This window comes from Cydia strobilella, chromosome 10 (genome assembly GCF_947568885.1).
Source record: "Cydia strobilella chromosome 10, ilCydStro3.1, whole genome shotgun sequence".
NCBI lineage: Eukaryota > Metazoa > Arthropoda > Insecta > Lepidoptera > Tortricidae > Cydia > Cydia strobilella.
In genome coordinates this window covers 312,909-327,947 of record NC_086050.1, presented here as the reverse complement: position 1 = coordinate 327,947, position 15,039 = coordinate 312,909, and the positions used below count along the sequence as shown (strand labels likewise).

Genomic DNA, 15,039 nt, shown 5'->3' with positions numbered 1-15,039 from the left:
GCACAGCATGGTGTGTGCGGGGTCCTGGCGGGCGGCGGCGGCGCGCACTAGAGCCTGCACGGCGGCGGCGGGCCACAGCGCGGCGTGCGGCGCTATACTCACTTGCATAACTTCCAGGCACAGCATGGTGTGTGCGGGGTCCTGGCGGGCGGCGGCGGCGCGCACTAGAGCCTGCACGGCGGCGGCGGGCCACAGCGCGGCGTGCGGCGCTATACTCACTTGCATAACTTCCAGGCACAGCATGGTGTGTGCGGGGTCCTGGCGGGCGGCGGCGGCGCGCACTAGAGCCTGCACGGCGGCGGCGGGCCACAGCGCGGCGTGCGGCGCTATACTCACTTGCATAACTTCCAGGCACAGCATGGTGTGTGCGGGGTCCTGGCGGGCGGCGGCGGCGCGCACTAGAGCCTGCACGGCGGCGGCGGGCCACAGCGCGGCGTGCGGCGCTATACTCACTTGCATAACTTCCAGGCACAGCATGGTGTGTGCGGGGTCCTGGCGGGCGGCGGCGGCGCGCACTAGAGCCTGCACGGCGGCGGCGGGCCACAGCGCGGCGTGCGGCGCTATACTCACTTGCATAACTTCCAGGCACAGCATGGTGTGTGCGGGGTCCTGGCGGGCGGCGGCGGCGCGCACTAGAGCCTGCACGGCGGCGGCGGGCCACAGCGCGGCGTGCGGCGCTATACTCACTTGCATAACTTCCAGGCACAGCATGGTGTGTGCGGGGTCCTGGCGGGCGGCGGCGGCGCGCACTAGAGCCTGCACGGCGGCGGCGGGCCACAGCGCGGCGTGCGGCGCTATACTCACTTGCATAACTTCCAGGCACAGCATGGTGTGTGCGGGGTCCTGGCGGGCGGCGGCGGCGCGCACTAGAGCCTGCACGGCGGCGGCGGGCCACAGCGCGGCGTGCGGCGCTAGCGCGCGCAGCCCGAGCAGCGCCGCGCGCCGCACCGAAGAGCGCGCGTCGGCCGCCGCTATACTCAGGAGCAGCTCCACCTGATGAGAACATACTCATTACTTTAAATTAGCGGTTTCACTCACGTGTTTTTAGCCCCTCGCGCGACATGTTTCGGAGAGCCCGGGTCTCCATTTTCAAGCACTAACGGTGCCTGAAAATGAAACGTGTCTCCGAAACATGTCGCGCGAGTGGGTGGGAAAAAAAAAAAAAAATAGTTTAAATAGAGAGGGTAGTTCGGCGCGTTCGCGATAGCAAGCTTCTGCTGTGCTCTGTGTTTAAATAAATAGTTAAAAGTGTTTTTTACGATAAATATCAGCAAATAACTGTGAAATATAGTGAAATACTCTAACACAAGTGTTATCCAAGAAAAATAATATCAAAATAGTGAAAATTTGTACTAAAAGTTAAAACAGTGTATCATCCTACCCACAACACACTAATATCAACTATTTTTTTTTTTTTTTTTTTTTTTTTTATTGAGAAACAAACAGTCTTAAAGTAAACATAAGCAACTTAGCTAATAGCTACAAATTGATTTTTTTATAGACCTATAGTTTCCTAATTCACATATAGAGGTACAATTAAAGAGTAATGATAAATAGTGCAAACTTGTAGTACCTAGTAGTTGTACATAATCAAAACAATAGTATACCAACTAATACAATAGCATATAAATGTATAAACAAGAGAAAAGACTTATACTTACACTTTTCACTTAGACTTAGACTTAAATTACTAAGATTACAAGTACTTACTATCGGGTTGCTTGCAACATTTCACCCTTATTTTAATAAAGAATATACAGTTCTTTTAAACAAGCCTAATGAACTGCTAAACAAATCTGCGTCCATACACTTTTCATTGTACTGCCTACACGCGCGCCCAATATACGAATGCCGTGCGTGTTTTGTTCTGCTGTTAGGAATGCTAAATAATGCCTTACTGCGACAACTACGTTCATTCCTACGGGGGACACGAAAGCAAATTTTATGTAATAAATCGGGGGCATCTACCACATTATTAATAATTTTGAATAAAAATGCTAAATCTGTACAGGACCGTCTAAGTGAAAGTGGCTGGATATTATGATGTGTAGCCGAGGAAGCGTAATTTACATAGTTACGACCCACTCGAAATTCCAGTGCTTTAACGAATTTTTTCTGGAGTCTTTCAATTCGGGTCTTATGGACATTAAAGAGAGGATTCCACACTACAGAAGCAAATTCCAATCTACTGCGAACGTAACTATTATAAAGAAGTTTATAAGTGAGAGGTCTTCGAAAAGGTTTTGCTACACGAAGAACGAAACCCAGTAGTTTGTATGCTTTGTTTAAAATATGATCTATATGAGGGTTAAACGTTAGTTTTGCATCCATTAACACCCCTAGGTCACGTATAATATGTTGTCGTGTTAGAGTACTGCCGCACAGCCGGTAACTGAATACAATGGGATCCCTTTTCCGAGTGAAAGTAATAACTGAACATTTGTCACTATTTAAAAACAGATTATTTTCAATACAAAATGTTTCAAAACTAGTTAGATCATCCTGCAGTAGGGCACAGTCAGCGTCTGTTTCAATGACTCGAAATATTTTAGTATCATCAGCGTATAAAAGAGCTTTCGAATTTGTCAGACACTCCGTGATATCATTTATATATAATATAAATAATAATGGACCCAAATGGGACCCTTGAGGGACACCTGAGGTGGTTATTTTGAAAGCCGATGAAAAACCTCCGAGTACAACACTTTGGGACCTATTTTCAATATAAGATTTCACCCATCGAAAAAGATCCCCATGGATGCCAAGGTTCCAGAGTTTCACCAGAAGCGTATTGTAAGAAATTTTGTCGAACGCTTTGGCGAAGTCTGTGTAGACTGCATCGACTTGATGCTTATTATCCATTGCATCTCGTATGACTTCACTAAAAGACAAAAGATTACTCTCCACACTTCGACCCCTGTAAAACCCGTGCTGACTCGGATTGATATGACGCCGTACAGCGTATGATAATTGATCAGTGACAATTTTTTCCAATATTTTACCGAATTGGCACAACTTAGAGATAGGCCTATATTTTTCGACGTCCTGGCTTATAGAACCCTTGGGTATAGGTGTAATCCACGCCGTTTTCCAGATTTGCGGAACCTTTCCCTCCTTGATAGACTGCTGAAATAATTTGGTGACCGGAACCACCAAAATGCCAGCACATTTTCTAATAAGTAAAGGATGTATACGATCAGGTCCTGCGCCTTTATTTATATCTACAGATTTCAGATACTTAAGGACCATTTCGTTTGTTAACATAATTGTACTGAAGTTAAAAACTGGCTTTGGCGGTGGATCCAGACAGTCGATGTCCAGAGGTGGCAAGGTGGAATTTTCAAAGACTGACTGGAAATGATCACTGAACATATTACAAATATTTTCACCGTCTGATGCTGAAACACCCTTGTAATTCATTGTTTGAGGTATGCCTTTATTAGACATTGAAGACTTAATAAATTTCCAAAAATGTTTTACATGTGAATTTATCTTATCCTCGGAACTTTCTATATAATTTTTATAACACTCATTTTCTATTTTTTCAGCTCTTTTTCTTAAAATTTTAAAACTTTCATAATCTAACGGGTTACCATAACATTTCCATAATTTATGATATTTTCTTTTTTCTTTCAAAATCTTTCTTAAAGACCTACTATGCCATACAGGATAATTTGCACACGAGTTTCTAGAATAATGGCAAGGTACGTGTTTATCTATTAAGGTATATAACAAATTATTAAACTTGTTTACGCAACCTTCGATATTTAAATTATTGAAAAATGTGTCCCAATCTATATTTAATAGGTCGCTGTTAATATCATCATAGTTTGCTGAATAGAATTTATATATAAGGGTTTTAGCAGGTTTAATTGGCGCAGTATAATTAAGTTTTAGGTTTAAAAATAATGCAGCATGGTGTATATCCTCTGGAGTTAAAGGAATATTACACCTAGTGACTGTACAAAGCTCGTTACTAAATATGAGGTCAAGGACACGGTTATTGACATTAACAATGTTATTAAATTGATTTAGATTACTGAGTGCCATAAAATCATGTACAAATTGGACTATAACATTACTAGAGTTGTTTAGGGATATAACTCCGGAGCCACCTCCTAACCATTCAGCATGGGAGATGTTGAAGTCCCCTGTGATAAGGAATACATCATCAGGGTGATCAAAAATAAGTCGAGAAGTTATGTCAAAAAATGATTCTACAGCATCTTTATGGTTAGATCCGTGCGGAATATATACGCATGCGATATTTAAGTATCTACGCTGAGAATTATTGTGATCATTACTAATAGGGAGCGATATCCAAACACACTCTGCGTGCGCGGGGGCGGGGGGAGGGGCAGGGCCAGGCGCGGCGCAGCGGCAGCAGATCGCGGCGCGCCGCCACCAGCACGCCCCCGCCACGCGCAGCGCCGCTGTCGACCTCCGACCGGTCGCACCTATATACTATGTATCTTTCGTCAACATATTCTCTATCATAAAAATTCGAGGTCAGCCAGGATTCAGTGATACAGATAAAATCGTAATCGGCCAGGGCAACTTGTGAAAAGAAACTATGCGATTTAGTTCGTAGTCCCCGTACGTTTTGATAATAACCGTTTAATAGCTTATCCGTCACTGTAGATAAAATTTATTTATTTGCATTATTTTAAAAATAAGAACATAGCATAGGCGTATATATGTACTGTGTGTAGCTATTAACAGCAGTCGCATAAAGGCACCATTATAGTACAAGGCAGTTGAGGCATTACAAAATAATACGATACAAAAACATATATATTGTTTATTGACAGATAAAGTATTTGCGATATGGCGGCGGGCGTATGTAAGTACGGGTACATATAAAGCGTTGAGGTAACGACAGAATTCATAATAATGAGACGCGCATGTAGGTATGTTCATAATAGCCGTAAGCAAATAGATGAAAAATGATGTTACTTGTGCTAAATAGACGAGAAGTACTTTGGCAGTCATTTGTAAAGACAAAGGGCAACAACAGAGTATATAATGATCATATTCACATGCATACATGTACATACTGATATAATATAAAAGTCACTTTAACTTTAATAGATCCGAATCATTATTTATCGCGACGATTCTAGACGTGTCGGTCTTACGTATGAGGATCTTACAATCGCGAGTCCAAAGGTATGCATACTGGAGCTCAGCTTTCCTATATAATTTTATAGAATAAAAATACTTTAATAAATATCAAAAACAACAATGAAGTGTTCGAAGTGTAATAAATCAAGTGGTGCTAAGTGTATAGTCATTGGTTGTGACTCCTGCTCGACCAAACTCTGCCAAGAATGTGCAGGCCTCTCACCAACAGAGGTGCGCGTGTTTGAGTTAAAAACAATCCAAAGAGTGGTTCAATTCTTGTGCACGGACTGCAAAAAAACGATGCGCGAGCTCCCAAACATTCTGCAGTCTATACAACAGCTCCAAAAACAGGTCGAAGATTTGAAAAGGCGCAATGACATTGCGAGCCGGGAAGAGGTCATTCAAGAGTTGATTGAGCGGAAAAAACGGGCCAAAAATGTCATTGTCTTCAATGTACCTGAAAGTTCGTCTAACCAACCGGAAGAAAGGAACCAGCATGATGTGCGAGAATGTGAAAAAAATTGTAGCCACTATAACCGGGGAGGTCAACATGTCCGGGGTCAAGGTCGTGCGTCTCGGACGCCCAGGTTCACCCAGACCGAGACCAACCAAAATCATATTTAACAACAAATACGACGCACTGAAGATTCTTAAAAACAAAGGCAGGCACTCTAATGGCAAGAACATCAAGTCTGACCAAACACCTTCACAACAAGAATACCTAAAAATTCTACGCACAGAATTGGAGGAACGCACCAATGAAGGAGAGGAAAACCTTACAATTAAATTCATAAACGGTTGCCCTAAAATAATAACTTCATCAAAAAACCAAGCCACCCAACAATAACACCAAAACAAACAACAACATGCAAACAAAACAATACAATTCTACCTATCTTAGACAATATCATTATATACACTAACCTAGGCTCGTTACAACCTAAATTCGACCTACTTCATACTCGTGTTCTTACATGCAAACCCAAGCCGATAATCATAGCTGTGACTGAAACATGGTTAAATGTGAATATACCCAATAACTTAGTGAGTATTCCGGGTTATGATCTATACAGGAAGGACCGGGTTGACAGAAGAGGCGGAGGCATCGCTGTGTATGTTGCTCAGGAGGTATGTGGATTACAAATACTAGCTAAAGTAAATACCAGCTACTCTTCTCTCCAGTCTATTGACACGCTATGGTTAGATATAAATTTAAACCAATACAAATTCTTATTTGCATGCATCTATCGACCAGAAGATTCTTGTATAAATGAAGAAAAAATGTTGATAAGTGAGATATCCTCTGCGTCCACATCGTGTAACGTCATCATTACTGGAGATTTTAATTACCGTGAGATAACCTGGCCATTAGCAAACATTCAACATAGCGACAATAGAAGAGAGTATATGTTTGAGGAAATGTTCGTACAAAGCAATCTGTATCAATTGGTCCAAAAACCCACTCGACACAGAGAAGGCAACCGGTCTTCCCTTATTGATCTGGTCATGACGAACGACGAAAACCTTATTACAGCTGTTAAACACCAACCGCCTGTGGGCAAATCCGATCATGATTTCTTGCTACTGTCAATGCAAATAGAAAACAATAATACATTAAGTAAAAGTATAAAATCGAACAGGAAAAACTACTTCAAAACAGACACAGAGAGTGTAGACTCGGCCTTATATGAACGCAATCTTTTAAATTTAGTAAGCACACATAATACAACTAACTGCAAATGGGAAGCATTTGAATCCACCTTCCTCGAGGTGGCCAACAAGCACACACCGAACGTGAGGCCACCGCGCAAACCACCACTGAAACCTTGGATTGACAAGAATATAAAACAAAAAATACAGGACAAACGAAAGGCATGGGACAAATATGTACTTACAGGATGCAGAGATGATTACAAGCACTACAGAACACTTAATAATGCACTTTTAAGTTTAACTAGGCAGTCTAGAACTGAGTATGAAAGCCGCATTTTAAATCTCGGACCTAAGGCGTTTTACGCCTACATTAGAAAACAACTAAGCACAAAAGTTTCAGTTCCCCGTGTTATGCATGATGGAGACAAGACAGTAACAAGTGAGGTTGACATTGCGAATGCCCTCGCCAAACGTTTTGAAAGTAACTATGTTAAGGAGCCACACGACACGGTACCACCTATTGCATGCCCTCGGATCCAGGAATCCTTATGTGACGTCACTATTTCGGAAGATAAAGTTTGGAACAAATTGAAGAAGCTACGTGAAGACACTTCCATGGGCCCCGACGGAATCCCAGCAGTCTTGCTAAAGAAATGTAAAGCTATTCTACCATCTCTTACGCATATAATGAAGGAGTCATTTCACACATCAAGCGTGCCGCAAAAGTGGAGGAACGCTTTAGTGACACCTATCTACAAAAAGGGAGACAAACTTAACCCCAGCAACTACAGACCAATCAGTCTAACTTGTCTAGCAGTTAAGCTAATGGAGGCTATTATAAACGACGAAATAAGGCTATTCCTAGATAGGAATCATATAATTGTCGACCAACAACATGGCTTTATGAAGAGAAGATCCACTGTCACTAACCTACTAGGATGTGTCAAGGTCTGGTCTAGCCATCTGGATAAGGCAGAACCAATCGACGTGATATACCTGGACTATGAAAAAGCTTTTGACAGAGTGCCCCATCATAGACTCCTGGCCAAACTCGAGCACTTTGGCATAAGAGGAAAGCTTCTACAATGGATAGGATCATTTCTAAGCGAAAGAAAATTTAGAGTACGTATCGCTGACAGTGTTTCTGACGAATTTGATGTCTGGAGCGGCGTCCCACAGGGATCGGTCATCTCAACCACAATGTTCAGCATATTTGTTACCGACTTACAAACCACCATCGAATCCAACTTCAGCTTCTTTGCAGATGACTCTAAGCTTTTTGTAAACCCCATGATAGACCATAGTAAACTACAGTCAGATTTGAACCGAATTAGGGACTGGTGCCTAGACTGGCTTATAAACCTCAACGAATCTAAATGCACAGTCCTCCACATGCACAACAAAAACCCAAAGTTGCCATACACTTTAAACAGCGTAGCGTTAGCAGGAACCATGACCCAACAAGACCTGGGAGTCATAGTGTCTAATGATCTCAAGTGGGAACCCCATATTTCACGAATAGTAAAAAAGGCTAACTCTATAATCTACATAATTAGAAAAGCTTTTCGTATCCTCACCACCGAAACAATGCTAAAGATATATAAGACCTACATAAGACCAATTCTGGAATATAGCTTTCAGATATGGAATCCATACTTCAAAAAAGATATTGACATGATCGAGCGAGTGCAGCGTAGATTCACTAAAATTCCCGCACAACTAAAGTCACTTTCATACGAAGAAAGATTAGTCAAGCTGGGCCTGACAACACTGCAAAAAAGGCGTGAACGCGGCGACTTGATCGAAACGTTCAAAATAATTAACGGATATTACGACTGTCCAGAACTAAGCGATCTGTTCGCTCGAAACTCAAACACGCGCACAAGAGGACACAACCTTAAACTAATAACAACAAAGCACAAAACAAATATCGGCAAACACTTTATTGCAAACCGAGTAGTAAAGGCTTGGAACAAATTACCCTCAGAAGTTGTGAACTCTGCAAGTGTTAATCAATTTAAAAATAGACTAGACAAACTATGCTAACTGTGCTAAGTGAACTATGATTTAGACGTACCAGCATCAGCTGCCTGTCTAAAATGAAATAATAAATAATAATAATAATAAATTCGACGATAGTCATAAGTTTATTATAAGGAGTCCGTTAAGCAAACTTTATACTAAATATATGACCCGGGCAGCCGGGGGGTGGGTCCCGCATACCCCTCCATAATGGGCCCGCCCGAGATCAGGGGGACGATGTGTAGCGGCATTCCCACACAGACAAAAAGCAAAGGCGGTGAAGGTCTAAATTGAAACGTGTCAAGTGGTTGATAAAAACTTTAGTATAAATAAACTTTAGCACTATACAAAACAAAGGAAAACATTATGCAAGTTTCTTATAAATTGCTGTGGTTAAGTGGTTATAAATTGCTGGCTGAACTCTACTTAATATTATTACGTACTGTAGTGTGTGTGTTGTGTGTTGCTGTGTCCGAGCGTCGACACTTTGAATGTAATAATATGTAGCTTCAAGTGTGATCCTGTTATTGGCTTTCCATCTCTTATGAATTGTTGCTACTTTGCATTGATAGCTGTTGGATCTCCAACATATAAATAAATAAATAAATTACCTGATCAGGAACATGGACGACAGTGTCATGAGCGATGGCAGTGAGCGCAGAGATTGCGGCGCGCACGGAACTTGATGAAGGAAACCGCTCCAATAGCGAACGGAGTAGTTTCAGAACACCACCCGCTCGTACCGCTACAAATAAAATGACAGAGGCATATACATTTTCTTCAGGTCACTCTTGTCTTAGTGTTTATTCCTGTTGTGTCCTCAGCTACTCTTTAGGAGCCAAGGGTGTACTTTCTAACTTTGTCTCATGCATAAGACTACCTATGTAAATAGTTATTACCTCCACCGTGAACAGTCCTCAAGGCCCGTACGAGCTTGGCGCGCCGCTCTGCGCCCGTGCTCTCACATTCCACCATGTCCGATAACTTGTTGCACATGGCCACCGCAAAAGCACTGTAAATGGTATACAATTAAACTATGTATAGAAAACTGCATTTTCTTTGCAATGATTTTAATTTGTTGTTATTTTCTTTTATACACCTAAATTAATCTTTGAAGTGGCTACACTTGCCTATGGATTTTAGGCTTTAACTGTTCTGGCTAAGGCTTCTATTACTTTAAAGTAAACAAAACATTGAAATTAAGCTCTAATGAAAGTGCTAGGTTGTAGAAAATAGAATAGTTCTCTATGTTAAAGCTATTTCAAAACTATTTGGTATATCACAAACCATAATACAAAAGCATAATTCAAACTGTTACAAGCATCAACATCGTAAACATATCAATAAATTAAGAGATGTATTTGTAATTGATAAATAGTTGCCACTGACAATCAGATAACATTATTTTGACGACCGGTCTGGCCTAGTAGGTAGTGACCCTGCCTGTCAAGCCGATGGTCCTGGGTTCAAATCCCGGTATGGGCATTTATTTGTGTGATGAGCACAGATATTTGTTCCTGAGTCATGGGTGTTTTACATACATACATAGGTATACAAGGTAATACATAGGTATTTAAGTATTTATATATTATATATATCCTTGTCTGAGTACCCATAACACAAGCCTTCTTGGGCTAACCGTGGGACTTAGTCAATCTGTGTAAGAATGTCCTATAATATTTATTTATTTATTATACTTTGACCTATGTATTAGTGGTTGAGTGGAAGTTCAGTGCTGACATTAAATTAATGAAACCATGTTTTTGCCGGTTCAAACAAAATATAAATTAACATACTTGGAATGTGCGGCAAATCTGGTAGTAGCATAAATAGCAGCGTCAACCTCCACATTGTCATGGCTGTCCAGCCCTCGCCTAATAGCATGGTGTACATTCTGCCTCTCTGGAATGATCCCGGCAACAGCTCCGAGCGTCCGGAGTGCAAGCGCCCTTGCTACGGGATCATTTGAATGTAGAACACTGAATACTCGTCTTAAAAACTCATCAACGTTCAGGATCTTGTCCAAATGCTTCTCGCTCTGCTGGCAAACCCGCAGCACCCATAAGCGAAGGAAATTATTGCCCATACGAAAGACATCGGCAAGTTTCAGAAATGACGAATTGATGAGTATTGGAAACGGGTATTTTTCGAAGAGACGCGGAAAGCGGACTATCGCTTCGCATTGCTCACCCACTTTTCCTGATCTGAGCCCTGTAAAACAATAACTTATTATAGATTTTGTATGCTTCGTTGGTTGTTTTGTGTAATATATAGGTTAGGTTTATATACCTTTGTCTAGCTCAGTTAGTGCTGAATTAGCATCTTGCTCTGGTTCACCAGAGTTGTCGCTGAACGTATTTAGTCGAACGCCGATCATTTTCGGTTATTTGCAATAGAAAATATATGGATTAATCAACAAAATTCAAGTGACAATAACACGAACTTGGTGCATAAACAATATAAAATCGCTCATAGACAACAGATTTTTGACAGCTGTTTGACAGCGCGGTTGCTTATTAGTTTGCAATATGCTCAATAGATGGCGTATTAACACAAATTCTTTCTTGGTTTATGCTATTCGACGGTAGATGTCGTTACAATGTAATAAAACCGTAATAACATATACTAATCTATGGACTTATACAATTTCAGTGCAAGTATGGAAAAAATTATAGTTCCTGGAAGGAAAAAGTCTTAAAACCTTAAGTTAGCTCATTTTAATAAAATTTCTAAAAAGAAACAAAACTGTATTCAAAGATTTCTTTAAATTCGCTCTTCTCGCCCGGGAATCGAACCGACTAAAAATTCCAAAAAATAAACACGCAATTTTATTCTATGCTCGTCGATAACGTGCCTCGGAAATCATAAAAAATTGATTCTCGAACAGATGGCTCCACCACTTTTTACCACCTTTGGCCTATTCTCGACTAGATGGCGTTGACGGTTTCGTTTATTATTTAACAATTTTAACGCATATCAATGATAGAACATGGGTCAAAATAATAAATGCAATTATTTATCCATATATATAATACATATAATAATACATTCTATGGTATTTTTAAATATCTTCATTTTTAGTTTTAATTGTGTGTCGTTAGATGGCAGTGAATTTGCTGTGGCTACAAAAATTACTATGACAGTACCCCTCTATCTTAAATATCCTTTTTTTGATGATAACATGATAACATTTCTCCAAGAAACATTATAAATATAAACCTTCTTTCATTCGTCTGTCGTACAAAATATCCATAAAATCGAATATTTAGTACTCAAGAATATTTTTAGATAAGCGAAATATAAAAAAAAAAATGCATTTTTGTTTCTTTTTAAAAATAAAAGAATGTTTCCTTTAAGTAAAAAACAACTTAAGGTTTTAAGGCACTTTCTCTCCAGGGCCCATTATTTTTTTCACCCTGTATAATTTAAATAATTACCTACTTAAAATATCACGAAGTAACTTTTAGCAAGCAATTGCAACCTCTTTGTTTAAAACACATATATAACATTATATATACAACCTTTAGCTATTCAACGCTATTTTATTATTTAATGTGACTTTTCTGGTTGTCTTGTCTGTCAGTCTGTTATTTGTCTATCTCGGTCTTGAGTCTCAATGTGCATGAAAAAGTGATAATTTCAGTGAACGGGTTCACTGGATAATTTAGTGAATGTGTGAAGGTGTTTGTAATAAGAATAAGTGTTTGTGTGGATAATCTATCTATTCGTTAGTATTCCGACACCGGCCCACACCAGCAGCGTAAGTGGAACTGCATCGGTTATAACTTATAATGTATATATAACATTCTAAAGATTTAGGTGTAATCGGATATTTCCGAGAATCACCCAAATAACAATCGTAATGCCTTGCCTTTTCGGTAGTATCCGACGATTTTCGACACTCGGAGTTATTCGAATACACCTTACATCAGACATAGTATAATAATTAATAAACGTTTCATTTTTGATACAAGCTTTTATTGCCGCCTGTAAGTTTATTTATACAGTCATATAAAATAAAATAAAAAATTAAACTGTTTATTTTTTATAAAAAAAGCACATATAATATTTAACTTAACTACTAATCTTAAATTAAAAAGATTTTTTGAGTTAAGGAGTCTTATCTTATATTCAATATTTATACATATAATTTTTTTCTATGTACATATATATATATATAGGTCATATATTAAATTAAGCGATTTCGGTAGACTGGCCTCTTATTTTATATAAGTACTCATCTAGAATATTCTATTCTAACGACTTCAAATTCCGAGGTTGGGAAGTTGCGTTGTTCTATCTATCACAAAGTTCCGATCGCCATCGGTGTTCATCATCAGATCTTCAGATCAGCTTGACTTGGTGAGCTTGTCACATGTGAAATGTTTTATATACATAAGTACCTAAGCCATTTTCAGCTCAATTGAAACAAGAGATCGAAAATTCATTTGAATTTTTAAGACAACTTTCCTGGTTAGTAAAAACCAAAAATGCTTGTAGGTAAAATTAGATCTCGTGTTCACGTCATAGCTTCAGAACTAATAGCCTCGTTTGAGTGATGTTTTAAAACACAAACCTTAGGTAAGTGGCAAGATCGGGTACCTACGTTGGAGCAAAAAGTATTAAAGTAGGTACCTAATAGGTACAGTCGCCATCACATATATCGGAGCGGCCAAGGTGCTCACAAATATCTGAACATGCCTCTATTGTCAAGGCGCTAGAGTGCGTGTTCAGATATTTTTGAGCACCTCGGCCGCTCCGATATATCTGATGGCGACTGTACCTATGAACGAGTTTTAGTGACGTAGAGGGGCAAGTTTTGTAACGTGATGCCATGACCACAAACATTTTTTTGCCCAACATGTTCTAAAATTTCTGACCTAGCCTGTCGCGCCAGATGAATAATCATGTTAGAAACTTACATTTGTATTTTTAACTCTACAAATTACTTGCAGGTCTGACTCCCGTCCCGATCTTCTATTATGGGTCTAACAAGTAAGCAAACTTGATATTAAACACCTCTAAAATTAACCTAGCAAAGCTCTGTTTAGCCGTCGCCTCTCAAAGCGTAATTACACCTGTGTAACGCGACCCGTACATCGCCATTACATACGACAAACTTATCCCCTGCAGTAGCCAGAATTAGAACTAACCACTTTCCATACAAATTTAAACTTTATGTGTAAATTCTAGCGCTGTTATCAACTGCAAGTATAACTTGGTGCTGCCATTACGTGAAATTACGCGAAATGGTGCCCACTAATAATGGTAGATCGGTCAAAAGCGGAGTTTTGTTACGGTGTTATTTTAGATTTGTAGCTGTTGTTTAGGTGTTTGATGTCCGACAGCTTTCAAATTAACGCCGCTGGTGTAAACCCGTACTTAATGTTAACGGTGAATTCTAATTACGTTAGATAATACTTTAATGAGGGTAATTTTTTCAAATATCTATTCTTATTTCAAAAGGATGAAAACAGAAGATTAGGGATCAGGGGGCCTAGCTAAAATGACAATCTTAAATCGACAAACGCTAAACGAAACGTGGCTCTTTGAGCTGTAGACGTCGCGATAAGCTTAAAAACATTAAAAAATTAGAAATGAGTAATTATCATAGCGAACTCACAATAGTCTTAAGCTCCATAGACATTACTGGAAATGGCAATTTCTGCCATTTCGAACATTTCCCAAAAAATGAAACGACAGAAATATTCTATCTATTAAACCAGCGGTGGCAGAATGGTTCCATTTTAATCGCCTGTCACTATGCCTGTTACATTCGCACTTACATACTTGTTAGAACGTGACAGGCATGGTGAGAGGTGATAAAAATGCGACCGTGCTACGGCCGCTGCTCACAAAATTTGCCCAAGCTGAAACGGAGACCTTCTGTAACGCTCGCTCAAAAAATGTATCGGGATGACAGATGGTAGGAAAAGTCACGTGACTATTTCCATACATTATTTGAGTTTTGTTTTGCATTTTCTATCAACGATTGTCATCTAGGTATACCCTTAGAGCGTTTTCACATTGTCCGATCCAATATCGGATGTAGGAATCCTGGGGTTCCTTTGTTTGACATAATTATTGAAAGTCGTAATGTAATGATTGTCCGGTTATCATTAGTAATAATTTTGAAACCGTTCACTTTTCAGGCGTTTCGTAAGGTTATCCTATAGATAGGTTAGGTTAGGTTTGTTTTATGGCAATCCTGAAAAGTTACGCGTTTCTGAGAAAAACCAA

At 39.8% G+C, this 15,039-nt stretch overlaps 1 protein-coding gene across 1 annotated transcript in view; it reads right to left on the bottom strand.

Annotated features, from left to right (window-relative positions):
- The window catches only part of LOC134744855 (integrator complex subunit 7), a 41,510-nt gene extending 30,265 nt beyond the window's left edge, over positions 1–11,245 (bottom strand). Inside the window, exons 1-5 of the mRNA XM_063678786.1 lie at positions 11,089–11,245; positions 10,596–11,010; positions 9,699–9,811; positions 9,411–9,544; positions 805–993 (exon numbers count right to left, since the gene is read on the bottom strand). Of these exons, the coding sequence (XP_063534856.1) occupies positions 805–993; positions 9,411–9,544; positions 9,699–9,811; positions 10,596–11,010; positions 11,089–11,176 (939 nt within the window). The 5' untranslated portion in view covers positions 11,177–11,245. The remainder of the gene's footprint in view (positions 1–804; positions 994–9,410; positions 9,545–9,698; positions 9,812–10,595; positions 11,011–11,088) is intronic.
- Positions 11,246–15,039: the final 3,794 nt, after the last annotated feature.